A 26,985-nucleotide genomic window follows, 5' to 3' on the forward strand; every position below is an offset into this window, starting at 1 on the left:
AAATCAGTATGATTCTGATTCTGGTCCTTTATGGACCTACCATGAAGCATCCAGTATAGCACAGCCCAGTCTAATGCTAACCTAAAGGAGGGTACAGTAAGGCAGGTTGAAAAGAGCTGAGGGGCAACAAGGCCTAGGTACCAGGGCACCCACCCTCTTCCCAAGAAGACTCATGGTTGTTAACAATCATTTTCAATGATCTCATTGTTGCTCAACTGGAGCGTGCATTCCCAGCTTTGGGGACTGCTTGCTGAAGATCAAGCCTCGTCTAGACTGTGTTCTCCAAAAGAAAGTGTGTGTATGTCCCCCTGGTTCTTTACCCCTACCTGTCAGCCAAGTCCTAATGAGAACTGGCAGCTACCTCAGACCCAGAGAAGGCAACCGGGTGGCACTGTTGCCTTGGCTAACTCTGGACCGTTACTCTCTGGAATGTTTCATGAAAGAGATTCTATTTCTATCTTGTTTAGGCTATGCTATTATGCTGTCTCATTACAGCAGCTAAACCAGAAGCCCAGGGGACACACATTTTATGACAGACCTGACTACCTGCCCTCAACTCCTATTCTGAACACCTTTATTGGGTTGTAAGCATCTTCACTGGATTGTGCATCTGGAGGGCTGGGATCATGTCCTCTACTTCAGTCTAATAAAGGGCTGATTAAAGGAGGGGAGGGGTAGAAAAATGAAGTAAGTTCAAGCTGTAGGCTTTAGGGTCAGTCTCCTGGAACTGAATCTTTTGTCAGTCTCTGGATTCTAACCAGACTGGTGAACGTGAGCAAGTTCAGTTATCAAGCAAATATCAGTTGAGTACCTATTATGCAGCAGGTCCCATTCTAGGAACAAAGGATTCTGCTATGGATGATGGTGTTAACATTCCAGAGGACTTGTGTTCCACAAGCTCTCTTATGACTCAGCTTCCTCATCTGTAAACCAGGGATAATAATAGCAACAGACTTAACCAGAGGACGGTTGTGAGGATTACATGAGATGATATGTACAAAGTACTTAACATCATGCACATTAGCACTCAATAAATATTAATGATAATTAGGAACCATCAATAATTTGTGCCTGGTGTATAGATACTAAATGCCACAGCATCGGAGCACTATTTTTTTTTTTTAAGGAGAGCACTATTCTTTAGCACTCAATAAGAAACACACTGCTGGGTCCAATCAGAGTTTGGTACTCATTTTATTTGTAGTGTTTTACCTTTTCTTACTTCTGCCATCTGTTTGGTAGGAATTGCGGACATGTCTTATAAAGATTTATGAACATGTCACAGAGCACGTGTGACAATATTAAAAACTGAAAATATTAAACACTTCCAAGAAATAATTCCTCTGGATTCTTTTCAATAGGATAGGTTGGGAGTCTTCTTCAAGGGTTCAAAACAGAACATTACCCATCTCCCTGTGATGATGTTAATACCTGGAGCACATCAGATTGCCTGAGCACATCATCCTGCACTGTGAATCAGAACCTACTGCTTCTACCCAGTCACAGCTCATATTCTCCAAACAATTAATGGCTTCTCATATGCAACAGAGAGCTCTTGTGGAATAATCGTATTGCATCATTTTAGATGATAAAATGTTCAAATGCATATCAGGTAAGGAGGAGTCCTAAGGCAGGTTCTAACAGAGAAAAATGGGGATTTTCTCAACTCATCAAACAAAACTGGAAGATAGGGAGTTAAAGATTTCTGGCAGGTAAAGATGGAAAATAAATTTAATGCTCTGTAGGAAATAAAGAGCAACAGAGTAAACAATACTCCACACTGGGTGGGTGGCTTCATTTTGTTATAACAATTTCAAGAGCAATTAGATTTGAATGTCAGCTTTATCACTAAAACCTCCCCAAAAGAGAAAGCATCATTATTCATGAAACACCTAAGCTAGCTCTGCTTCTAAAGAGGGACTTGACCATCTATTAAGTACCAAGCATTATCAGCATTTTAAATACACAACCAACAAACGATTCATTATTATTGTAATTTTACAGAGGAAGAAACAGGCTATGAGAGGTTAAGGGGCCTGCCCAATACCATAAAGTTATCTGTGGGAGTCTGGACTTGAAGCCAGGTTGGTTGGACATCAATGCCTCCATTCTTCCCACCGTACCAAGAGGAATTTTAAAACTACTGAACTCTTTAGAACGGTACAGTGAAATTCTATTAAGAGTTCACTGATGAGTTAGGATTATCAGATTATTACCATAAATAATAATGAAGGTAACCTCATACCATATTCACTATGGTACAGTGATGTCCTCAGGACAAAATGAAGCTCCCAGGGCTCTGTGTGCCTCTTCTAGAGGATCCTAGGAGTGCGCTGGCAGGCTGGCTAGCTGGGAGGATGCCCTGGCTGATGGGCTGATCATGATCAGCCTACCCAGGAGCACCTTCCAAAACATCCAACTGAAGATAATGGGAGGGACCTGTGCTTTCTTAGCTCAGTTCTTGCTGGTACTCCCCTACCCAACTCCCCGGCCCAGGCTCTCAGGTGGCTGTTTGACATTTTTTGGAGTGATCAAGGTGCTTGTAATAGTGAATGTGGTTTCCTCAAGACATTTAAAAACCTACTTAGGGCAGTCAAAATGCTAGCTGAAACAGCCACAGAATAGCAAATGGATCTTGGGCTTTGCAATATTTTGTGGCCAATCTACTCATTTTTTTGTGCATTTCTGTCTGCCTGGGATAAAGGACTCTGAAATTGGATTGTTATTTTCCAGACACAAGAACTATATTGGATATGGCTTCATATTTTTTGCATAGTTCTAGTCATAAGACAGTCCCAATTACTACATTTACCTTTTTGTGTAGGAATATATCAGAAAGGAACATTTAGCGTACACCAATGTGACTTCTGCCAGAACAAATAAATCAGTCCAGGTGATTACAAGTGGCTTTGGACTGCATTCAGGTTGTGGAATGTGAGAACAGACTAGGGGTATATACCATCACAGCAGTGACAAATTCTCAACTTCTTTGTAAAAGCACAGTATTTCTTCAGGTTTAGACATGACTCACTAAAGCTACATTTTCAATGAAATATAGCTGGAAGCATTTAAAAGCTAGAAAATATAATCATATCAGTACAGATGATCCTCACCCCCCACAAAAATGCATGACATCATTTCAAGATGTAGTCAGTCTGCTGTCACTAGGCTGCTGGGTTGGACGGACTGATACCTATCTGTACACGCAGAAGAACCCAAAGTGTAATGTGGTTCCGGTTCAGATGCAAGGACCACCATTACACTTTAGAAAACAAACATCCATTTCTGAACAATCTCTTTTCACTACTGATTTCCTGCAGAATTTATTTTTCTAATAGCAAGGAAAAATAATCAGGCACAATCTATCATAAACATGTCATGAAAAAACTATTTACTCTGGATATGCCCTTCCTACACTGTTTTTTGGGGAGGGGTTCTTACTTCCTCACCTTTCCTATATAATTAATGTGAGTCTGATGTGCACTAGTATATTTGTGTTTTGTTCCCTACTTCGTTTCCATAAACACTCAAACATGTTCAACAATATGTATTCTACAAGTACTGAGAGCTGATTAGTACCAGACACTATTCTAAGCTCTGGAATACAGTGGAAAGCATCCTTGGAATTTATATCCTGGAGGGGGGCAGTCCAAAAAAATGGGTATTTATCACACTTCTCTGCATCTTCCTTCTTTTACTTAATGATACTTGGTAGAATTCCCTCCAGGGCAACTGGTAAAGATTTATCAGAGGGATTTCTTAATGAGATTTCTAAATACACTCTAAAGATGGCTGCAAAGAGTTGAACTTGCAAAATTATTTTAAGATGACACAACCCATATCTCCATAGATCCAGACAGACACTGGCCCCTCCCATTAGCTTCATCAGAATGATGACATAAGGGCCCTTAGGCATGTAATCTCTGCCTAGTCCTTTGCTTGGAATCCTTTTCTATGGGCTAAGTCTTAGCCTAGGTCCATCCCTCTGAGTATTCCTCATTCTGGATCCAGGTCCCCCTAAGTGGCCCCCCGGTTGGAATATGTTGCTTCCACAACCTATCATCTCAAGGATAACAACTGTAGTGAATGTTTATTGAGTACTTACTATTTTAATAAGATTGGAACCATTAGGATATAGGAGCCTTCACCCAAAGTTCAAAGTCACACAGCATAGCCAGGGGTAGAAGTGGGAGCTCCTATCTTAACCACTGCCATGATACCCTTCTGGATCTGAAGAATGATAGTCATACAAAATTTTCCATTTCAACCATGGTTCATCTGACAAGTTTTCTGTATATTTCAACCTATATAAATGTCTATTCTTTCCTTCTGTCAACCAAAGACTGTAGTAACATTTTATTGTAATTTTTATAAAGGCTTTCTACCTCCTAGGTCATATTATTTTGCAGTTTTAGAATTTTTACTAAGCACTATATGTGTTTTAAAAGAAACTTAGAAAATACACAGGGAAAAGCATACCTCCTTAAGAGTATCTCCTATATTACTGAGTGCACGTGTATACATACATATATATGTATTTCTACGGAAGACTCTACATATATAGTTAGATAACTTATGTTCTCATCTGTATTGTGAACACCCCATGTCATTAAAAATTCTTTAAAAATGTGATTTTTAATGGCTGTGCAAACCCCATTAAATACATAATTTTTTTCTGTAATCTTTCTACTCACATTGGGCAGTTAGGTTGTTGCCAAGTTTTAGATATTAGAAACATCACTGTGATTAACAACTTTGTGTTAACAGTAAATATTTCTTTAGACTGGATCCCTAGAATTAGAATTATTGAACCAAAGACAAAACCATTTTTAAGGCCTTTACTACAGATCATTTAAGTGCTTTCCAAAATGGTTGTGCCAATTTATTCTCACCAATGAAATTGCCAACATCACAATGCTCACACTGTTTTATCTTTGATTTAATAGTTGCCACTATAATGCAGATATATTCCCATTATTTTAATTCATATTTCTGTGATTGTTACTGAGTTAAGAAAATTATTTCATGTGCATATTGGTCCTTTACATTCCTTCTGTTGTCAATTATCTGTTAATACCAAATACCCCTCTTTTCCTTACTCATTTGTAATTACTCTACACAGATTACATTCATTTTAGTCACTCATTCAACAGGTATCTGCTAAACTCCTGCTGCTTACCTTGTCCGGTGCTAAGGATACAAATCCAATTCTTTGTAGTCCAGAACACCTTTGGAAATTTCCTTTAAGACCTTTACTAAGTGAGTATATATCTTAACATAAGATCACATTACCAATGTTGATATTTTAAGCACAATTAAAATAATGCTCCAAGAAAGATGATAACATGAATAGAAGTTTGTTCCCAGCTCAAACTGAAGATTTCTCGCCTTTTTTTTTTTTTTTGGTCTTTACAAATTCAATAAGCCAACAAACCATGATTTAAGTATTCAGTATAAGTTTACAGGTTGCAAAACATCATATGTGCTGAGACAAATGAAAAATGTCACTGAATTCTTAAATCAAACTCTCTACTGACAGGGCATTCTCCCTGTGGAGTGTCTAAAACATGTAAGCAGTTTAGCTACTATTATCAAAAGTGAATCAGAATTGTTAACAATGGCCAATAGTGGCGGTCACCAGAGTAACATATCCATCCATCCAAGGATTATGTATGTAGCTTGTGGACCAGAGGAAACAGGAGAGCACAGGAGAATAACTGCAAAATCAAATTGATAACACGTAATAACCCTTGATCCTTGGTTTGGAGTCTTAATTGAGTAAAAAAGATGCACTAGTTATTTTATAACATGAATTTCTTATTGGTGAGTCTTAAATTTGGTTACTTCCTGAAGAAAACATATCTTCAATTATCAAAAAGGATACCAGGGTGCAAGGGTGAATATATCTCATGAGATTCTGAATACCTGAGAATATCCTTTTAATCCTTCACATATCAGATGACTTAGATGGATGTAAAACTCTTGGATTACAAGCATTTTTCCTTCAACACTCTAAACACTGTTCTATGTTCTTATATCTACTGTTTCAGCAAAGCTAGATCTCAGTCTGATTTTATCTTTTGCAGATAAATAATTTATTTTATCTGGATTCTTGTAGTTTTCTTCTCCTATATCTTTGTAAATATAAAATTTTGTCAAGGTTATTCCTAGACCGGTCTCTTTTCCATAGGTGATGCCTGGAATGTTATGACCCCTTCAAATCCATACACTCACAGCTTTACTTTCTGCTTAGAAAAAATTGTTTTAAAATTATATTTACATATTGCTTCTGTTCTAGCTACTATAAAATCTTTCTTGAGAACATTCACAATGCTTACGTTAGATTCATTTTCTATAGCCTCTATGTCTAGTAACATTTATCATACCTTTTTTCTTTCCCTTTCCTTCATATTCCAAGATAACTTCTCAACTAATCTTGTGAATGGTTCATTTTTCTTCTGTATCCATTCTTCTCTTTATTGACTCCACTGCAGATTTTAATTGTCTAGTAAGTATCTCTGTACCATACCTGCCTAGATATGAATCTCAGATTCCCTCCTAATTCACTGGGTAAGTTTAGGCAAGTTAATCAACTTTCCCGAGTTTCAGTTTCCCTGTTAAGTAGGGGCAATAATAACAACTGTCTGAATAATTCAGGGTTTTAGGTTAAAAGCAACAGAAAATGTCGTGGCTAATTTAAGGATTAAAAGCAATTTACTCAAACAATTTACCTGTATCATTTAAGACTATATATTTTCCCAAGTCTATTAAGATGGGAAAATGCATGGAATAAAGAAATTTGGATCAGATGTTCAGTGGCCAAAAAAATGGAGATTTTTCCAAAGCATTAACTCATAAAGTTGTGATAAGGAACACTGGAGATCATCCATGTAAAGCACCTAGCACAATGCCTGGCACATGATAAGTAATAATGTTAGCTATTAGTCTCCTAATAGATTTCTACTCCATAGAGTTCACTGATTCTTATATCCTATCCTTGTGATAAAACCTTTTCCAAATTAATCATTTGTTTCCAGTAATAGTGGTGGTAGCAGTGATGATGGTAGGGAGAGAAGAAAACAGCAGTCTGGCTGTACTAAAAAGCAGCAAACCCAGTAAAGCAATGGGGGGGTCGGTCTTTGTGATCACAAAGGCAGGCCTGGCATAGATAGTCCACTGACCATTCTCCATCCTTTCTACTGGCCTTACAATAGAGCCCTCCAACTCTGACAATAGGGTGAATGTCTTCAAAGTTTTTAATGGGGAATCAAAAGAAGTTTTATCAAGGGTTCAGAAATTTAAAAAAACTCAACCAAATAAAATAGTTACACATCTGTAAAATGTTTTGCTTACTCTGTCATGCAAATCAAATAAGCTACATGTAACAGCATTCTGTTCAGTACACATAGTTATACAAATCTAAGTTTCCTATTCTTACCTACAGACCATCAAATCTTCTCATCAGCAGCTTAAAATAATGCCAACAGCAGCAATTACTAAGATACATTTTTCTACAAAATAGTTTAATAAGAATCCACTTTTTCATTATACTTTGCTAACTGAAGTAAGAGAAAAATCAAGATCCTGCTGTGAAGCGCTTCCATTATATAAAGAAAACAATATTCACCTTATTAAGAAACAAATGAGAAAATGGGGCAATGGAAAAACTCCAGCAAGCTTCTCCCCTTACAACAGTTATAGCTTTAAAGCAAGAAACATGTAAGGCAGCTAAGGTCATGAATGAAAAAAAGGAGGTGCCAATTTACTCTGCACTTGGGCAAGGCAGGTTTACTCTTTATTTTTTAAATAAAACAATTTATGAAAATACTTGCAAAGGGGAGAACTGTTTTTATGAACAGAACAACTTTATGATGGAAAGGAATTTCTAAAGGAAAAACAGAATGCAGAAATGCTAAGTATGAAGGAAATAGTAAGCCTTAATTCCCCTAGAATAGTGTAATAGAAGGCCCTATGCAGTGACTAAGGACCTTTATCTTGATTTAGGGTTTAGGAATGATTTGAGGAGAACTTGCAAATCAGATATATTTCCATTACAGAGGATGATACCACAGGATGAATACTTTCTGATGTCATGCTGCTCTACAGGAATTTTCATATGTAAACGTCTGCAAATTAAAATATAAATTAAAGAGCCTATACATTGAAAAATGCCTAGAGCTCCAATCTTTAAAGAAAAACTACATTTTCTTTCAAGAGCCAAGAGATTTCAATTCTAAGAAAACTATCTTTTAATTTATGATAGCCACATTCATCTCTGAAATATGATTTATACAGACTTTAACTGCATAACATGCATTTATCTTCAAGTTTCAATAATGTGCTCGTTCAAAGTGTTTGCAGACTGTTTCTATTACATGCAACCCCCGCATTAAGGTCTGAGTACATAAAAACTCGTAAGACTATAAGCTAAGGCAGAGATTTGTCTTCAAACTACTTGAAAAAAAAACAAACCTTAGGAATGTCTAAAATGAAATAATCATAACCGAAACTACTTTGCTGACGTACAAGCAGATCCAATCACTTTGGAAACAATACATTTATAATATATAAACAGATACAGTAAGACCATATGGACCCATTTCTGCCAAAGTAACAAAAATGGCAATTGAGAAATTGAAAGCGCTTTCACATGAAGACAGACTGTTTTGCTCTAGCTATGGAGTAAGCGCAGGGTTAGACCTGAGGGAAAAAGAATGTTTCCAAAATATTTTTCTCTCCAGAAATGATTCTAAAAAGAAAAACGATCACACAGTGTAGGGAATTCAGTGCTGAATGATCCTGTCACGCATTTAATCTCACGGACTCAGCAGTCAGTCATTTTAACTTTAATAGCATAAAGTTTGCATGTACAGGGCAGAAATTATATCCTATATTCATAGTTTAACTCTGAACAGGAATTGTTATTCAACTGAAAAGGAAATGATCATTTTAAACATACAAAGTCAGGCTTAACTTTAAGTGTTAATAAAGGAAAAATACTCTATTACTTTCAAATGTAAACAAAAGGTAATGCTAATTCAGTGGCAAAAATTGAAGTTAAAAATGCCTAAGTTAGCAAATTTATATAAAACTGATACAATATAATACATATCTATAGCCTGCTTAAATAAAAAAAGGGGCCAAAGTACACATTCTTGGATTTTGTGGTTCCATTAATGAATATTCATACTGTGTCAATTACTTCACATAAAAGTATACAATATGGTTTGTGCCTCTGCATTCTTCTGAGGGTGGAAACTATACTAAGAGATCACCTTTGTAGGCCTCCTTACCATTCCTCCCCTCCCTTTCCTGGATAGAGTGCTTTGCTCACAGTAGGCTTTCAATCAATATTTTTTATTTAGTTAAAAACAAGCACTAAAGCTAACTACAGCAGGACTGTAAGCATTTTTACACTCCCAGTTCATTAGCCCAATAAATATTTTTGGGCACCTACTATGTATTTCATGTCTGCATATGTGATCTAGCTATGTGTGAAAAGCCAGATGGAGTCTGTTCAAATTCCTGGAATTGAAGAGCTCTTCAAAACAAAACAAAACACACCAAAACAAAACAAATAAACAAAACCTAGAGTCTTAATAAACCTAAAAAGATGTCTCCAACTGAATCAAACAGAACAAATACGCAGCTATTCAGGACGTACTTCTGGGACCTGTAAGACTGGGCAACTTTGCTAACAGGTCCAGCTGATCACTTATCAGGCTATCAAAAAACGTATATACTTGTTGCTAGCTAAGTTGGCAGTCTAATTTTTTATGTTGCAAGGACAATTTTTTTGCATACACTCACATACTGAATAAACCTGTTGGTCATACTCTGTTGTATTCCTTAACCACAGAGATACCTGAAATGGATATCCTACACCATGAACACAGGGAACATTCTGAGCACAACAGACACAAGTGAAAAGGACTGATCTGAGAACGAGTGGCAGGATTCAGAATTTTTGAATCCAGGCCAAATAGTGTCACAAGAGCTCTGCCACTTGACCTCATGTTGAACCACATTTCTATAATATTAAGGAGGCAAAGCTGTAAAATTTGATGATCCCACAGAAATCACTAAGAAAAGATCCAATCTTACCTCGTGTTTGATGATGCAGTTCAGGCATGGAAGACTTCATTATACGTTACATGGTAATTACAATTGCCAGGATAATTCAGTTACCAGTAGGAAAAATGACTAAGTTACTAAGAGGAAAAAGTCGAAGTTTTAGGCATTGTACTTACAGTGCTTTTAGCTAAGCACAAAACTATGCTTGTTTACGGTTGAAATAAAAATTCTGTCTTCTGCATGTGGCTGAGGTGTGTCAGAGAGAATGATTTCATTGTAAATAAACTGAGGGGCCAAATAAAAGGAAGCTGCAAAGGCAGGTGCACAACAGTTGAGTTGTTTCAGTTTCGGAGGAATAAAGTAAATAATTGCACTGGAATTTGTTCAGTTCTGGGCATTCTGCCATACAGGAAGGGTGTGTAATTACTGAAGCTAACATATCCATGCAAAAATGAAGTAATATCAATAGGGCACAGTTGGTTCCAAAGTTCCTTATTCTACCTTCAAAAATTAAGGATCTTTAATGACTCTCATTTCACTCTTTGATATTTAAGTTTCACTTAAGTTAATACGGCTACACTGAAGGTAGAATTGAAATTTTCACTGAAGTCAGAAAATACTGCCTTGAGGCTTCTCTCTGAGAGCCTCACAAGTAAAGAAATTGCAATTTTCACTCATCAAAGATAACAAAAGAAGTATATACAGTACCTAATTTAGGACTTCACCAGAGTAAGAAAAGTATACATAAAATGAGCATGTTTTACCAAATCTATTTTGTGCTTATGATTTCATGCTATCTGGACTGGCCTCAACCTTAAATGTGGTTTCCAAACTTCTTAAATCAGAAGCCAAAAATGAGAGTGCAGTTTGTGAGGGAACAGCAGAATGGAAGTTAAAGTGCCTGCATATGGCCAAGTTCATATAGAGATCTCAATAATGCAAGCAATTTTATGACAGAAGATAAAAGAGTGTAATAAATATTACGTGTGATTCTACAAAACACAAATCAACTTGCATCCTATATAGAGCCATGAAATATGCTTGTTAACCCTATGATTGGCCATATATGGTCTTTTAAAGAATTTCTATAGTCCCGATCACATCCTATCAGTTATAAAAACTACACTATATTCTCCCAACTGATAGTAAGGGCCTACACATGGCCTTTGGCTGTTTCCTTTGTGCCTGTGAAGGTAGCACACTGACACATCCAAGTTGCAGGGGGTGACAGCAAAGCTCTGGATGAGCAGCCAGTGTCTTATCAAATTCCAATTCTTCCGCATCCAAATATTTACCAACCACTTCAAGGAGAAATCAATAATTTAAGCCTAAGGTTTTCACAGGAGGAGGCAGGGCCCTTTGTGGGCACCACATGTGGCCATATCTATTTATCTTACAACATGTAAGATACCAAGTTAGGACCAGACCATTCTTAAATTTGCCAGATACTTGAAAACTATCAGGATACAAAAAAATTCTTTGTTTCCAATATCTGTATTCATCATGGACTCCTGGATCCTTATTAAGGAGTTGAGCTGAGCAGGAAAACCTGTCCAATGCTGATCTTGATTACAGCCAACTGGTAGCTTCCATTTAACTGGCACTTCATGAAATTTTGGATTTGAGTTCAAGGGTCACATTAATTTGTTCTTCCCATGGGATGATTTTTACTTCTCTTAAAGCATGATCCTTGAAGAGATTTCTTCAGGGGTCACCTCTATCACTTGGTATACATGATGCTGGTAAATATTCTGTGACATTACCAAGATAAACCACATCCTCTTTTCCCTACATTTAATTTTCAGCTAAGCTGGACAGATGGGAAGTGAAATTCATAACACCTGTGTCATTTTTTGACCACTAATAGGAAATGAAATTTTAGTTTGCTCCATGCAGAGGTCAGATTTAATTCCTACTTCAATATGGACACATTCAATTCAAATTGTCTTAAGGGTAAGAATATACCGTTGAGTAGCTACATTTCTCAGTGCTATCTGTTGAGATTCTCTTGCTCAGTAATGCTCTATGAATGTGGTTACAGGTCCCATTATCTTCACAGTTAGTTGGTGACAAAGTAATCTGAGAGACAGTATTATTCAACCACTCCCTTTCTGAGCAATCATTTATTGCAAGTCTAATATCATTAAAGGCGCGGGGGGGGGGGGACCTGTAACATGTGTGTGAAACAATTATAAAACATGGCTCTGTTGTTAGGTGGCTGATTACATAATGCAAAGGAGCATACTAAGAGTTAAAGCAGTGGTATAAAGTGCTAAAGAGGAGGAGAGAGATCTGACTTCAGTTGGGGTACAAATAGCATCACAGAAGAGGCAGCACTTGAACAGAAGCAGGCTCCTTTCTATCTGCCAAAGAGCAAGGACTTTTTCTATAACTACACAGGTATGCACCTAAGTGACTGACATCAATGTAAAAGGTTATCACTTTACAAAAGGGAGAGAATATGAATCTCAACATTTTGTCAAGGAATAAAAAAGAGCTTCTGCTTTGGGATCCTAGGGAAAGTGTGGCCCAGTAGAGGACGATTTAATTGTGGTTTTGACACCCCAAATCCAATTTCAGATATTAACAGACCAATGCTTTGTTAACAAGACTGCTTTGGTTGCTTGTGATTTCCTTCTCTACTACTTACTGCGAATTGCCCGGGGGGAGTACACGTGAGGTAATTTCAGTGGCTTGGATGTACTTTTACTCAAGAAGAACCCAGACTTCTCCTCTCAAAATTCAGGTGTGTGTTAAAAGATATTACTTTCCAATTTTTTAACCAAGTGCCTTGACATTATGTTTGAGTTGCACTAAATCAGCATGTTGGTAAAATTTATTTTTACATGCTCTATTTCTTATAATACATACATAAGGCTGTTCTAATTTGTGAAACCAGCATGGTGAAGTTTTGAAAGTTTCCTGCCATGCAGAAGTAAAATACAGTCATAGCATAAACATAGCTCAATATACACAAAGTTGTTTTATTTTCATATCAGTCCAAAGAAGGCTCAGTGAATCCCTATACATATACTTAAAAATAGAACCACCAGTTCCTCCTAAGAGGCGCCTTTTCTTCTTAGGTAGAAATGCTGATTAAAATAGTAATATTAGCCCTTACTATGAGCACTTAGTAAGTGCCAGCCACCACTGTAAGCATTTTACAATGGTTAATTTAATGTCCTCAATAACCATCACTGTTACCAATTTACAGAGGAGAAACTGAGACACAGAGAGGTTAAGAAATCTTCCTAAAATCACACAGGAAGTAGTGGGTGCAGTGTAGGAACCCAGGCTATCTACTCAGTTGCACTGAAAGGGTCTCTTCCTTCTGTACCCAATGAAACATCCTTCCTGACACATGGCTGCCACCAAACAAGGTCTTTTTTTTGAGATCAGCGAAGCTCATGTTTTCACTCCATGGCTGTGAACATTGCGTTGTAGTGAGATTAAAAAAAAAAAAAATTATACCTCCCACCCAAGAATATTATTCTTTTGATATAATACATTATCAAGGACATTAACTATTCCATTTGGGCCTAACACAATTAAGAACATCACATTCTGACTAGTTATTTTCAAATCAAATATATAAGATGAATAGTAACTAGCTTTTTAATTCCTAACTTTTCTACGCTCTGTCTCATTGGGCAGAAGATAGGAAGTGACATTTCAAGAAAGTCCTAAGAAGTTTCTACCCCATCTATAAAAAAATTAGAGGATCGTGCCTGGAAGTTCGAGTTGGCTATTTAAAATCAGGTGAATATCTTGGAACAAGAGATGGATATGGTCTTGGGTTGAATGAAATTCCGAGTACTAAGCACTGATAAACAATTTTAAAAGAAATTAAGCATGAAAATTGCAAACATATATTAGTGGACTCAAATTCTTAGAACAGGAATAGAAGAGTAGAGTATGGCCTCCCGCTAACTAAATAATCTGGGAGATATATGGTAATTCTTCTCGAAAATAGCAAATACCCGTATTCTTTTGGCTATCTTCAGAAACAGGAACCCTTCATGCTATCTCCCACAAATTATTCATTCAGAACACTATTTATCAACAAAAGACAGAATGTTGAAGTCATCTGAGGCTGTCAAGGAATTCCAGTGCCAAAATCATGACAGGTTTCCAATTTTCTTCAACATGCAGAGTATCATCTGGTCTCAAGGTACAAATGCAAAGCTCCTGTAGCTATGTTTTACTGAACACGGTTTCTAGCTTTAAGTCAGTTCTGGGCATTTTGATAAATTTACCATCATGTTTCACCAAAATGCGGAATACACTAACAGCTCAAAATAAATCAGAGTCTTCTCATTTTACAGCTCCTTAGGTCAAATCTCGACAACTATGAAGTGCAATAAGAAGAGTCCTTTTTTCCTCCCTAAAGGTGAGAGAAGCTTGGACAATCTATAGTTTAGTGGAAAATGAAAACAGTACTGGCTACAATTTTTGTATCTTCTCAAATTCTTAGTTTGTGGAATGTTTTGAAAACTTCAAATTTCAGCAGGGGAATGGAAAATATTTTGAAATCTTGCTACTAGAATAAGCTATGAAATCATTTTTCTTGAAAGCACAGCTCTAATGTCAAATATTCTGGGGTATTCTTTCACTCTACACAGTTAGCTCTAAGTTACAGCAAACAGTAAAATAATGAGGTCTTAAATATTCCTTTACTCTGCCATCATTAGTTGTCTGAACTGCTGATACTGAGTTTTGAAAGAATATTCCAGCAAATATACATCTAAGTTTATAACTCTTGAGAAGAAAAGAATCAGTGGTTTAATTATAAGGATAAAAAAAAATGTAATATTAAATTATTTCCAACAGAAAAACCCACACAGAAGGCATATACGTTTCTTTTGTTTTGTTTTGCAGGGAGGGGGCAAAAAACAAAAAACAAAACAAAACAAAAACCTATCCCTGGAGCTTTGAATTTACATTCACCTTATTAAGCTTTTAAATCTGAAGAAATTAAATTCAGGAATTCCAATTTCTCTAAGCACAAAAGATAAGATCTAATTTAGAAGGCTACTTGTATGTGAAGAATAAATAGCATTAAGTACCTTAAAAAAAAGTCAACATAAACATGACATTGAAGCAAACTGGCACAGTTTGACAAGTTTTAGAACACTAGCTCACAAAATGAATATACTTTGATTCAGACAAACACAACAAATATAGCCTTTATCCAAAAATCACAGAGACAACCCTATATAATACCTATATTAAATTGTTAAAATGTTTAACATATCTAAGGATATTACAGGCCTCAAGTTGCCAGAGTCCTGATAGAAAAGTCAGCAGTGTAAAATACGCTTCACAAGGCTTGGCGTGCATGCACACACTCTGCAATGTGGGGGAGACAGAGACACCAATCACCATCGATATTGTCCTTACTTGCAGACGCACAAGTATCCTGCATGTTCCGATTCTGACTGGCACCTGGAGCGGCTCTACGTGCCAGTCATCCCAATGTACTCAGGGATGTAAACACCTTATAATTAAAAAACGTGAAGGCATCAAGGACGTTAGACAAATTTAAAACACAACCAAAGATTAATTTTTAAAGGCATTGAAGAAATAATTGATTGCAAATTCCAGTAAGAGGATGTACCTGCTCCTTCACGGAAGCTAGAATAGTGGTGGCTGTGGTCTCGGGTTCCATGCCTGGGCCAGTGGAGGCAGCTTCCCGGCGGGTCTGTGGTTGCCCCTCCTCCACCGATGAGGCCTGCTCAGGAGCGGGCATTCCTCCTGCAAACAAGCAGGCAAAGAGTTAACACTTGTTCATGGGCTCCTATGCAGGAACAGGCAGGGACTGAGGATCTGCAGATGGTTCCTAGGAAATACTATAGACTTCTACGCACAAAGATCACAACTCCTTACGGCTATTTGATTTTCAAAAGGCAACATCTAGGGCCAAAAGTACAGCTGGTATGACTAAATACTAAAATAATAATAACAGTAGCAGTAGCGCTAATAATAATACTAAGAAAGTGTATAAACAACATCATAGCAAAAAAATGACATAAAAGTGTTGGGGAGGAGGGCTCTTAGTTAAAAATGTACTAAGGACAATAAAACTGTTAGAAGCTTGTTGAATTGCTGATTTTTCTAATCAGATAACCAGTACGTAGATATGATTATATCATGAAGCAAATAATAAATCTTCTAGATTGCTATAGGGGCCAGTTTGTAAAGTTCACATACAAGAAGACGTCTACAAATATGCAAATGCTTTACCAGTTACAGAAGAGGCTTATGCAATAGGAAAAAAAAAAAAGGTCTAAAACTTGGGCCTGAAAATAAACAAGTCTCCTGTATTTAAAAGAAACGGAAGGCATTAATAATTAGAACAAGGATATCTTTGGTGTAGTATTATAGCTAACATGGTTTCCTTAGAAGAATCTGATTACCAAAAATGACAAAGGCAATGGAGTTGGTGTTTAAAAAGGGTCTATTTCTCGGGTGCACAGCTTATAAAAGAATGAGTTCTAAAGCAAGAGACGGAGTGCCTCAATGCACCAAGAGTGATGTGTTTGCCAGACCACTGACCTGACAGGGATTTTTCATAAATTTGGAAGACTGGGAAAAGATTCCCACCTAACATGTTGTAAATATTTTAGTAACTTGTTTACACAGCAGTGTGCTTGCTTGAGAGCGCAGTCTCTCGAACCATGAGATGAGTCCAGTGCCTGGCGTATGTAACAGGTGTTTGATACACGTCTGCTGAATAAATGAGCATATAAATGAAGGACTGGCCATCTTTCCCACGTCTCCTGGCAATCATCAGGCAAACCTCACCAAGGGCTATGATATGCACGAGACCTTATTTGTTCAACGTGTTCTTCTGTAAGCTCATATATGGATATGTCAGACCATAAATATTGTTATTGACAATCTTCATAGTTTTCTCCTAAGAATTACCCTATTGTTATATTTTGATTTTTTTTATCAACTTCCACAATGTTCAATTCCATAGTATGATCTGGGAATTTTTTCCCCCATTCCCTCAAATTTCAGTATCAGCTTGCTTTTTCTAAAATCATCATCTATAAGAGAAGGGAAGATATATGCATACCACCTGACCTCTCCCCAGCTCTCATCCTCACTCTTCTGACTTTCACGTTAGTGAAGGTGGGTTTGGGTTCCAGGCTTCTAACAGTAGTTGCTTTATACTTGCCATATTAATAGGCAGAAATGGGCAGTGAATGGGATGAGTGAGTGCTTTCCCTAATGCCAGCTTCATGAAGAGTCTGTATGCCTGCTCTAGCAGGTGAATTCTCTTTCATTTCTATGGTGCCCAAGTTTAGATGGAGCCTTACCTGCAAGGAGGAGGGTCTCCTCGAGTATGAGTAGAGGAGGAACTTCATTTAGTCTTGGAGTGAGTCTAGGATCAAAACCTAAGTGCCCTTGGACAAGTTACCATTGCTGAGCCCCACTTTCCTCCTTAAAAAAGGGCTTACTAATTCTTTCTACAGCATAATGGAAGGATTTTATGGGAATCTTTATTTTTTAGTATATGTAGGCTTGAGATATAAAATACACTTAAAATATCATCAACTGAATAAAATAGCCCGTTTCTGTATTTACTGGGTACTGACTATAAACAAGATATGAAGTCTATGAAGAAAAGAATGCCACACATAAAGATCTTAGATTAACATTTAAGGCAAGTAAAGATATGGAAGTATTCTATGCCACTGAAAAACTACACACCTTAAAATAAGCAGATGGTTGCAAAGAACAAAAATGTTACTATGCAACAGTGAAACAAATAATGCCAAGAATCAGAAATTTTAAATGTCAAGAGTATAATATCATGAAATACCAATGTGTAAGGAAAAGAGAAACAAATTCAGTGCACAAAGAAAATCTGAGAAAGGGAGAAAATAGAAACATCACTGGGGAAGTAATTATTAATTCTTTATATAAATAGGAAGAGCCTTACTGAAAGATGTAATTATATTCCATCACTGTAAGTATACCACACTTATTTCATAGTATTTACTTTGATGATTCTTACTGTCCAGGATCAATATCAGATGAGCATTCTCCAAATACCACTCTGCCCACATGTGTAGGGGCCTAGGGGGTTTGGGCATAAGGCAGGGTCACTGACCATTAGCGCCTCATCACCTAGCTGAGGCAGCAAAATATGAATCAGATCAAGGCCAAGTAGAGCAAGATACAGCGATGGAATAACAATACCAAAGTTAATAGGTAGAGGCTGTGAAACACTTATGAATTTGTAAAAGAAACCAGTATCAGGCAGGAGAGGAGATTTTCATAGGCAGGGATGATATTTTTTGTTCTCTGATTCCTCAAAGACTGAAAGATGTTGCAGGCAATAGCTAGCACTGCTGGACTGAAGAATGACCACGGTGCCCCTGCATATCTGAGGGTGAGACACTTCACTGCCCCTCATTTCTGGAACAGTCCCCAAATAACATAACCCAACACTGGGCAGAGGAGGGATGCCACAGTACTGACAAGTTCTAAACCTAGAAAGGTCTTCTATCCACTTTCTTGTAGTTCTCATAACAATTTAAGGAATCATAGGAACCAAGGTACAACTAGAGTCATAGGATAAGATTATTACTTTTTCCCATTAGCAAAGGAAAAAAAAAAAGCCACCAAAAAATAATGAGTGCTTCTACAGCAAAGGGACCGTGAGAAATAAGGCTTTGTGCTTCCTTCAATGACCTCAACTTGCCTGATTTGGACAAGCACATTCTAGGGACCTGAGAAAATCGAAGCATTTTGGGGACTCTGGAGAATCACAGGGAATGGTAGAGGTGCCAGAAAACTGGAAGCAGGAAAATGCCATTGCTGTTTTTGAAAAAAGAAAGTAGACTCTCTTCACGTCATAAACTAGAGAGCTAGACATAGATCTTAGGTGAGATTCTTAAAAGGATTTTATCCAAGAGATGATCTGTGAGAACCAGAAAGGGGCACAACAAAGAAAAGTCATGTTAAGCTGTTCTAATTTCTGTCTTTGGCAGTGTAACCATGGAAATGTAGTGCGTCTAAACTCCAGTGAGGCATGTATATTAGAAGTCCCCCACGATATTATAATCATCAGAGAACTGCGGCTGGCACAGGGCAACTGCTGACTCTCGCAGCCTGAAAATGTCTGAAGGAAACATATCTTCCTACAAAGGTTTCTAATGTAATGCCAGAGAACTTTGTTCTTGACCCAATCCTAACCAAAAAGTTTAGCTATAATGTAAATAATACACAGGCATGCTCAAATTCTTCAGTGACTATGAATACTGAATTAATCCATATAATAAAATTAAAATACAGAAAAGATTGCTATACTGCAATAATGAGCTACCTCTACGAGATAAAAACAACGGGAATAAATGTGGGGTCTTATATTGAGGTTAGCTTAGCAGCACGCTAGGGAAAAGATCTAGGGACTTCAGGTTCAAGAGCAGAATGAGTGAACCATGCATGAGACAAAGCTGCTCCAAAGACAAGGTGATTTTATACTGTGTTGGTATCAGTATTTAAGATGACAGGAAGACGGGGACATGTTAGTGTACACCTCTCCTTCAGGCTCCTTGGGACACGTCCAGGTCCAGTTACAGGCGGCACATTTGCAGAAGCAGATGCAAATGTATCCATTCAGGGGAGGATGAGTAGGATGGTCAAAGTATTCAGTCATTCTTACCAGGCACAGGAACAGGGACAAAATGAATGACAGCTCCTACTCCACAGGAGCTCAGACCTTAGTGTGGGGGTGGGAGTTGGGGGACATGGGAAGGGCAGCTAACAGAACAAGAAGAGTAAGTCTGAGCTCAAGAAGAGAAGGACTATGCAGACAAGCAGATGTCTATAAACCTCTGAAGGGCTGCTATTGACGAACAAGGTTAGACATTTTAGGTTATGATCCTAAGAGCTGGATCAAAAACTAATGGTTTTGTGACAAACTTGTATTTGCCTTTATTATTACTGTCTTTATACTTTTAATCAAATTTGGCTAATGGTTATATTGTTTTTAATCAAAATTAAAAGTTGAGCCAGGAGAGGAAGCTCAGGACGGGCTTTCCTTTCGGAGTTAAATATTCAAGTGTCCGAGGCAGACACTAAGATAAGACAACTTCTACACTCTGAATTGATGTGAGTGTTCCTCAGTTTTCGGAATGTTGTCTATCATTTCACAGCTATCTGTTAAAAGGCACCTGCAGGGCAGGAAGCTGTGCTTTTTCTGAAGGCATGATAGACACTGGAAATCTTAGTGCTGTTTCTCTGTCTGGCTGTACAAACCTGAGATGAGGTTGTGACCAACTCTACAAGTGTCTTCTCATTTTATCCCAGGCTTTACTTACTAAATTTCCTCTTGCCCAGGTCTATTTTTAACATTCTGCTGAACTGCATTCTTTTGCACCTTGTAAAAACACTTTTTGGAAGGCAGACTCTGTACTTTCACTATCATCTTTATTGAAGACAAAGAAGCTTTTATGTGCAACTATTGGTATTTGTGTATGTGTGTGTATCTCAATCTTACAGTGAACTATCATTGAGTAATGGGAAATTTTTCTGCCCAAGGTTGCAGGCTAGATACATTCAAGACTGAGTACTGAATCTTGAGAATGTAGATGTAAAAAAATGCAGGGTATGGATGTAACATTCAGCTATGCATGTAATATATATGGACAAAGCCTATGACTCAATATCTATAATCACTTTTATCACAGATGATACTAATCCACAAAATTGTCTCTGTGCTAAATCTTTCTGGGATAGAAGATCAACTACATGCTGTATTTTCCTCTATTTACTCATTTCTACTCTCCTTACTGACAATTTTTGGCCAAAGTATACTAAGTATACTTTGTTTCATCTTATCCAGTGATATAAACTGGAGTCTATGTATTTTTCTCTCCTCTTTTGCATTAGTATTTTGGACTATGACATATCTTGTGACTTCTTTTTTTTTTTAAGATTTTACTTATTTGACAGAGAGAGACACAGTGAGAAAGGGATCACAAGCAGGGGGGAGAGGGAGAGGGAGAAGCAGGCTCCTGGCTGAGCAGGAAGCCCGATGTGGGACTTGATCCTAGGACCCTGGGATCATGACCTGAGCCGAAGGCAGACACTTAATGACTGAGCCATCCAGGTGCCCCTCTCATGACTTCATTCTGAATGCTCAGAAAATGCTGTGATGATTGATGACAACCATTTCAAAACTGATAGGACAAATAATGATGCCTAAGAACATATTAAGAAAAATAATAAAGGACAGAAAATAAGCACAATTATTTAAGTTTTATTCAAACCAAGATATTAATAATACAGGATAATAAACATTTTGGAATAAGCATTAGATGAACAAAATACTGCAATAGTAAAAACAGAAAAAAATCACTGAGTATCCTATGTAGTAAAGACAAGTTTCTTTGCTTTACTTATAATGAAACTGGAACTACAGAAGAATGAGGTACTGGGAAATCAGGAATATGCGCCAGAAGTTAAACACCTTCAGGACCATATGGAATCTATTCTAGAATTCTAAAAGGAGTACTAGATGAACTTTTCACAGTTAGAGTTTTAAAATATCCTAGAAGTAAGAACCATTTCTAAAATCTGCAACTCTTTAGGAAGCTTACAGATAGTTACATACTAAACTTCTAATCAGAGAGTTCATCCAAAAAATTGAAACTTCTTGGCAAGAATTTGTTTAGAAGGGAGCTATATGCCAAACAGCAGAGTAATTCTAGAGAATAAACTATATACAGCAGTTAAGTGTTTTGGCTTATGGATTTTACAATCAAAAGATCAGCACAAGATAACCTGATATTTTAAAAAAGGCAAAAGGTGTAAACAGACTTTTCAGAGAAGAGGAAATCTAGGTGGCCAAAAATAAGGTGCTCAACCTCATTAGTAACTAGAAAAATACAAATTCATACTACAGTGAGATATCAATAAACAACCCCCAGAATGACAAAACATTTACCAATATCAAATTCTGGTGAAGATGTAGAACAATAGTAAATATCGCAGGCTGCTGATCAGTATGTAAAGGAGCCATCACTTGGGAATACATTTTGGCACCTATCTAGTTGAGCTGCTGATACATATATTCCATAGCCCACTAATTCCATTCCTGATTATATAGAGATATTCTTGCACACAAACACTGGAGAATCATGTAAGTCAGGTCATGGCAGCACTCTATGGAAGCTCTGAATTGTAAACAACCCGAATGACAACAGTGAAATGTGTAAATACATTGTGGTATAGTCATGCACTGTGTTTCCATCTATAAAAACAAGTGAACAACAGCGCTATACAACAAGAATGACTCTTACAAGTATACTGTTGAATAAAAGAAGTCACAAAAGAATACAAACAGTAGAATTCCATTTAGGTAAAGTTTAAAAAATAGGCAAGATAAAACTGTTTATTAAGGATGCATTTGTAGGAAATGACTATCAAAGTCAAAGGAGTGGTTACTTCTGCAAGGAAGATGCAGATTGTGATTTTAGAGAGGACATTAAGAACTTTTGGAGTGCTGGACTGGTATGGGCAATTATTAACGGATATTTTAGCTCTTTAATGTCTTTTAGCTGTATATACATTTTATGAACTTTTCTATAGTTTTTTTCATGAAAACGGAAAAATATTAATATACCAGAACAAACTTATATGATAAATTCTTATCAGATGTGATCTGTAAATAGAAAAATTTAGAGTATTTATAAATAGAATGCAATACTGTTTAACAGCTCAAATACTGGGGCGCCTGGGTGGCTCAGTTGGTTAAGCGACTGCCTTCGGCTCAGGTCATGATCCTGGAGTCCCGGGATAGAGTCCCACATCGGGCTTCCTGCTCAGCAGGGAGTCTGCTTCTCCCTCTGACCCTCTTCCCTCTCGTGCTTTCTATCTCTCATTCTCTCTCTCTCTGAAATAAATAAATAAAATCTTTAAAAAAAAAATCTTTATTTAACAGCTCAAATACTAAAGGCTATCCATTTTTAAGAGAACTGATCTACTTCTGGTTCTAAAACTACACTAAAAAAAGACACTTAATTGTATAACTCATAAATGTCTTGAAGGTATTTATTTCAATTAAAAAAAGGGTCTTACACTACAAAATAAAATGTCTGCAACCCCATATACCATTCACTAATAATTTTTGAAAATAAAACACGTAGTTAATACATAACATCAGGCTCAACACTGCTCACACCTCCAGGCAACAGTTCACATTGTGTTCTATATGAATGACGCTCCCTGGAGTGTGCAGAGTGTGGACACAGTTCCTGTAACACAGATAAACATTGAAAAACTGTTAATAAAACCAAAAAGTATCTTATTTGTTATGGACAGCTAAGAAGGAAAAATGGAAATTTCTTTTTGGAAAATCTTACAGGTTCACCTTGTAGGATTTGGGATCTGTTACACAGATGAGGAAAAAGAAGAAGCCTGGAATGTTAAGGGCTGATAAAAAGACAGGTTGATAAAAAGATGGGGGTAATCAAAAGGCTAAGAATGTAATTAAAGCTGAGGGGTGATGACTGGATCAAAAGGCATGATGAGCATACATTTCTACTCTTTTCCAACTCACAACACCATGAAATGACAGAAAAGGCCTTTTTCTTTTTTAAAATAAGAAAATTAGTCTAGAAATTTTAGAACTGACACCAGTGTGCTAAAAAGTCAGAAAAATAATGACTATAAACCTATGGCAAAATGCCAGAGGGAACCATAGCACCAAACAGAAGAGGGACTGCTTTGGAGCAGGTTCAAGTGGGGGTGGGGGGTAGGCTGCACACTCAGGCTACTCAGATACCAGGTCCTAGGTTCTTAGGTCAGGGTCAAGATCAGATGATCAAGGGTAGAGCTAGTGCAGCAGGGTGGTCTGCCCTTGTCCTGGACATGCTCAAACAGTTGACAAGGTCAAAGGAGGAGTTGATCCAGACAGAGCAGGGCCTCAGTCAGCTACTGATGCCCAGAAGGGACCAATTCCCTAAACAGGGAAAGTAAAGTGAAGTATGTAGAAATAACATTTAATGATGCTTTACTTACTTACTTACTTATTTATATAGGGGTGGGGGGGGCAGCAGAAGAGGGAGAGAGAGAATCTTAAGCAGGCTCCACACCCAGACTTAATCTCACAATCCTGAGATCATGACCTGAGCTGAAATCAAGAGCTGGACGCTTACCTGAGCCACCCAGTTGTGCCTGAATGAAGCTGTTTTTAAATTGAAAGCTGTGTACATTAAGGAGAAACAGCCAGAGACCTTGAAATAAAGTTATAGGATAAAAATAAAAATCTCAATCAATGGAATAAAGAGAACAAATTTTTTTTTCAAAATTGAGGGGCGCATGGGTGGCTCAGTCAGTTAGGTGTGGGACTCTTGGTTTCAGCTCAGGTTGTGATCTCAGGGTCATGAGATCAAGCCCCGAGTGGAGTAGGCTTGAGTTTCTCTCATCCTCTCCCCTCGCCCACCAAGCATGTGTGGGTGTGTGTGCACTCTCTCTCTCTCTTTTTTTAAGAGTATTTCATAAGAAGGGCACCTGACTGGCTCAGTCTGTAGGGCATGTGACTCTTGATCTTGGGATTGTGAATTGAGTCCCAAGTGGATGTAAAGATTACTTAAAAACAAAATGTATTGCATAAGAATGATCTAAATCATTCAGAAACTTAAAAAAAAAAAAGAAAGAAAAAAGATGAAAAAGATAAAAGAAGTTTGGAGACTAGAGACTAGTTCAGGGTTATAATTATTTACCAGTAATAGTACTAGGAAGAGAGAAAAAAAGAAGAGAAATACTAAAAGAAATAAAAATTTCTCAGAGCTGAAAACTAATCATTTAAAATGGGTCAATAAATGAACAAAATGAAATGAACTATATCTAGACACAATCCACAAACGTAACGTAAGAGCATGTAAGACATATTGGGACTCAGGGGAGTTTGGCTTCCACAATCTTTAAAGGAAGTTCTGCAACCAAATAACATATACGACAGAAGAAGGATCAGGACACAAAAAACAGTGCTAAGCAGATAATTCAGACAACTGAAAATTAAAGTCTAAATAAACTGCCCATGATATCAACATGAGAGGGGTGAGAAGCTGAAGAAAATAAAATTGTACTGATGTTCTAATTTAACCTAGTGGTAAGAAATACATACAGAGTAACTCCAGGTGAGCACTGCCTTTGCTGGTCCCCTCAGGAAGAGGCAGAACCCACTGCTCACCCCTTGAATGTGGGGCTGGCCTCTGGGGACTCACAAAATGTGGCCAATGTAGATCGTGCGCAACACTTGAGGCTAGGTCTAAGAGGCCTTGAGCTTCTTCTTCTTCTTTGGGAATCCTGAAATCACTATGCTGTGAAAGAGCTCAGGATTAAAAGATGCCACGTAGACAGAGGCTCCGTACTCCCAGCCACTCTGGCCAATACCTCAGAATATGTAAGACAGGCCATCTTAGAAAGTCCTGCCCTGACTAAGTATCCAGCTTACTGGAGCCACCTGAGTGAGCCCAGGCAAGATCAGCAGAAGAACCTCCTTACTAACCAAGATTTGTGTGAAATTTAAAAACCATTGTTTGAGTCACCGAGATTTAAGAGGGCTTGTTACATGATAGGCAAGTGAAACTAATACAACCACTAATGAGGATAGGGAAAAAAAATTAGCTTACATTTTTAAGAATCATAAGATTAAAAAATTATATTTTTCATGCTGAATTATAAAGATATAATTTATTTAAAGCATTATTGATCTTCCACTTATTACGTACTACACTATAAACTAGATGTTATTGAGAGTATAATGATGAATAAGACCCTGGCCTCCAATCCAATTTACAGTCTAAAGGGACTGTCTAAAGACAAATAAAAGAGCAACTACAATAAAATGCAGCTTGAGATAAACAAGGCAGTAAGAGCTCAAACACGAAGGCAGACGCTCAAAGAAGGGTTTCAAAAGGCATGAATAAATGGGGATGCTATACCAGGTGCAGCAGAAGGACCCAGGTGGAGAAAAGCCCACCAGAATGTATTAATTAATTTTATTAAGCTTTTACATTTAAAAATTTGCTTTAGGTTCAATAGATTACTCAAAAACCTCCCTAGACTACTGTTTCATATCATTTGCAATTAAGACTATCTAAGCCATATCAAATCTCAAGCTGTTTAAATAAAAGATTTGTTTTTATCATTAGTTTTTCATATCAAATGCTAGTGTTAACAAAGATTAAAAACTAATGAAATCACTAACACAGCACATATGGGGATTTTGAAATATTGTAATTTATAAGTGAATTACTAGAGGCAATAAAAATAATGTAAAATTGTTTAATAAAGGACTTGGGCATTTAATAATATTTATAAGGTCTATTAAAGATAAAAGTATACAACCTAGTAACAAAGTAACAACCTGCTATCTTAGGCAGTGGTTGTCTTTTTAGTTCATTATATTGATTTTTCTTTTTACATGGACTAGCTAAATGATTTTTCAGTGTCTTGGGATTTATACTAAACTGTCTAGCTGATAATAACCTAGTTCTGTATTAGATTTCTTAGAGGTTCTGCATTAGACTTCTATTTAAATTATACATTCATTTGTCACTTGAAAAATTCCATTTAAAATTTAAAATTCTAAAAATATGCTCCACAAATGACTTCTAGTTCATCAAAAACAAGGTTCCTGTGATTAGTACATCTGGGAAATACTAGAGAGCCTGTTTCCTCTGGAAGATCCCTAAAAACCTTGTTTTCTTTTTTTAAATTTTAATTAATAATTAACTTTTAAAATTTTTTTAAATTTTATTTTATTATGTTATGTTAGTCACCATATCTTACACATCATTAGTTTTTGATGTAGTGGTCCATGATTCATTGTTTGCGTGTAACACCCAGTGCTCCATGCAGAACGTGCCCTCCTTAATACCCATC

The 26,985-nt window shown here is 37.1% G+C and overlaps 1 protein-coding gene and 2 long non-coding RNA genes across 15 annotated transcripts in view; 2 read left to right on the forward strand and 1 right to left on the reverse strand.

The window, feature by feature from the left end:
• The window catches only part of PKP4 (plakophilin 4), a 228,825-nt gene that overhangs the window by 143,349 nt on the left and 58,491 nt on the right, over positions 1 to 26,985 (reverse strand). For all 13 annotated transcript variants that reach the window (XM_073883809.1, XM_025855694.2, XM_073883803.1 and 10 more), the window contains one exon: positions 15,692 to 15,828. In XM_073883809.1, coding sequence (XP_073739910.1) covers positions 15,692 to 15,823 — 132 coding nt within the window. In that variant the 5' untranslated portion in view covers positions 15,824 to 15,828. The remainder of the gene's footprint in view (positions 1 to 15,691; positions 15,829 to 26,985) is intronic.
• Positions 514 to 5,225, forward strand: LOC141374785 (uncharacterized). Its single transcript, XR_012381903.1, has 3 exons — positions 514 to 584; positions 1,362 to 1,612; positions 5,154 to 5,225. It is a non-coding gene; the product is annotated as an uncharacterized lncRNA (long non-coding RNA).
• On the forward strand, positions 12,661 to 14,464 carry LOC141370986 (uncharacterized). The gene is made up of 3 exons (XR_012375554.1): positions 12,661 to 12,820; positions 13,729 to 13,833; positions 14,400 to 14,464. It is a non-coding gene; the product is annotated as an uncharacterized lncRNA (long non-coding RNA).

Source organism: Callorhinus ursinus, unplaced genomic scaffold (assembly GCF_003265705.2).
Source record: "Callorhinus ursinus isolate GAN/ISIS: 27379988/994484 unplaced genomic scaffold, GSC_fseal_2.0 scaffold2, whole genome shotgun sequence".
NCBI classification, from domain to species: Eukaryota; Metazoa; Chordata; class Mammalia; order Carnivora; family Otariidae; genus Callorhinus; species Callorhinus ursinus.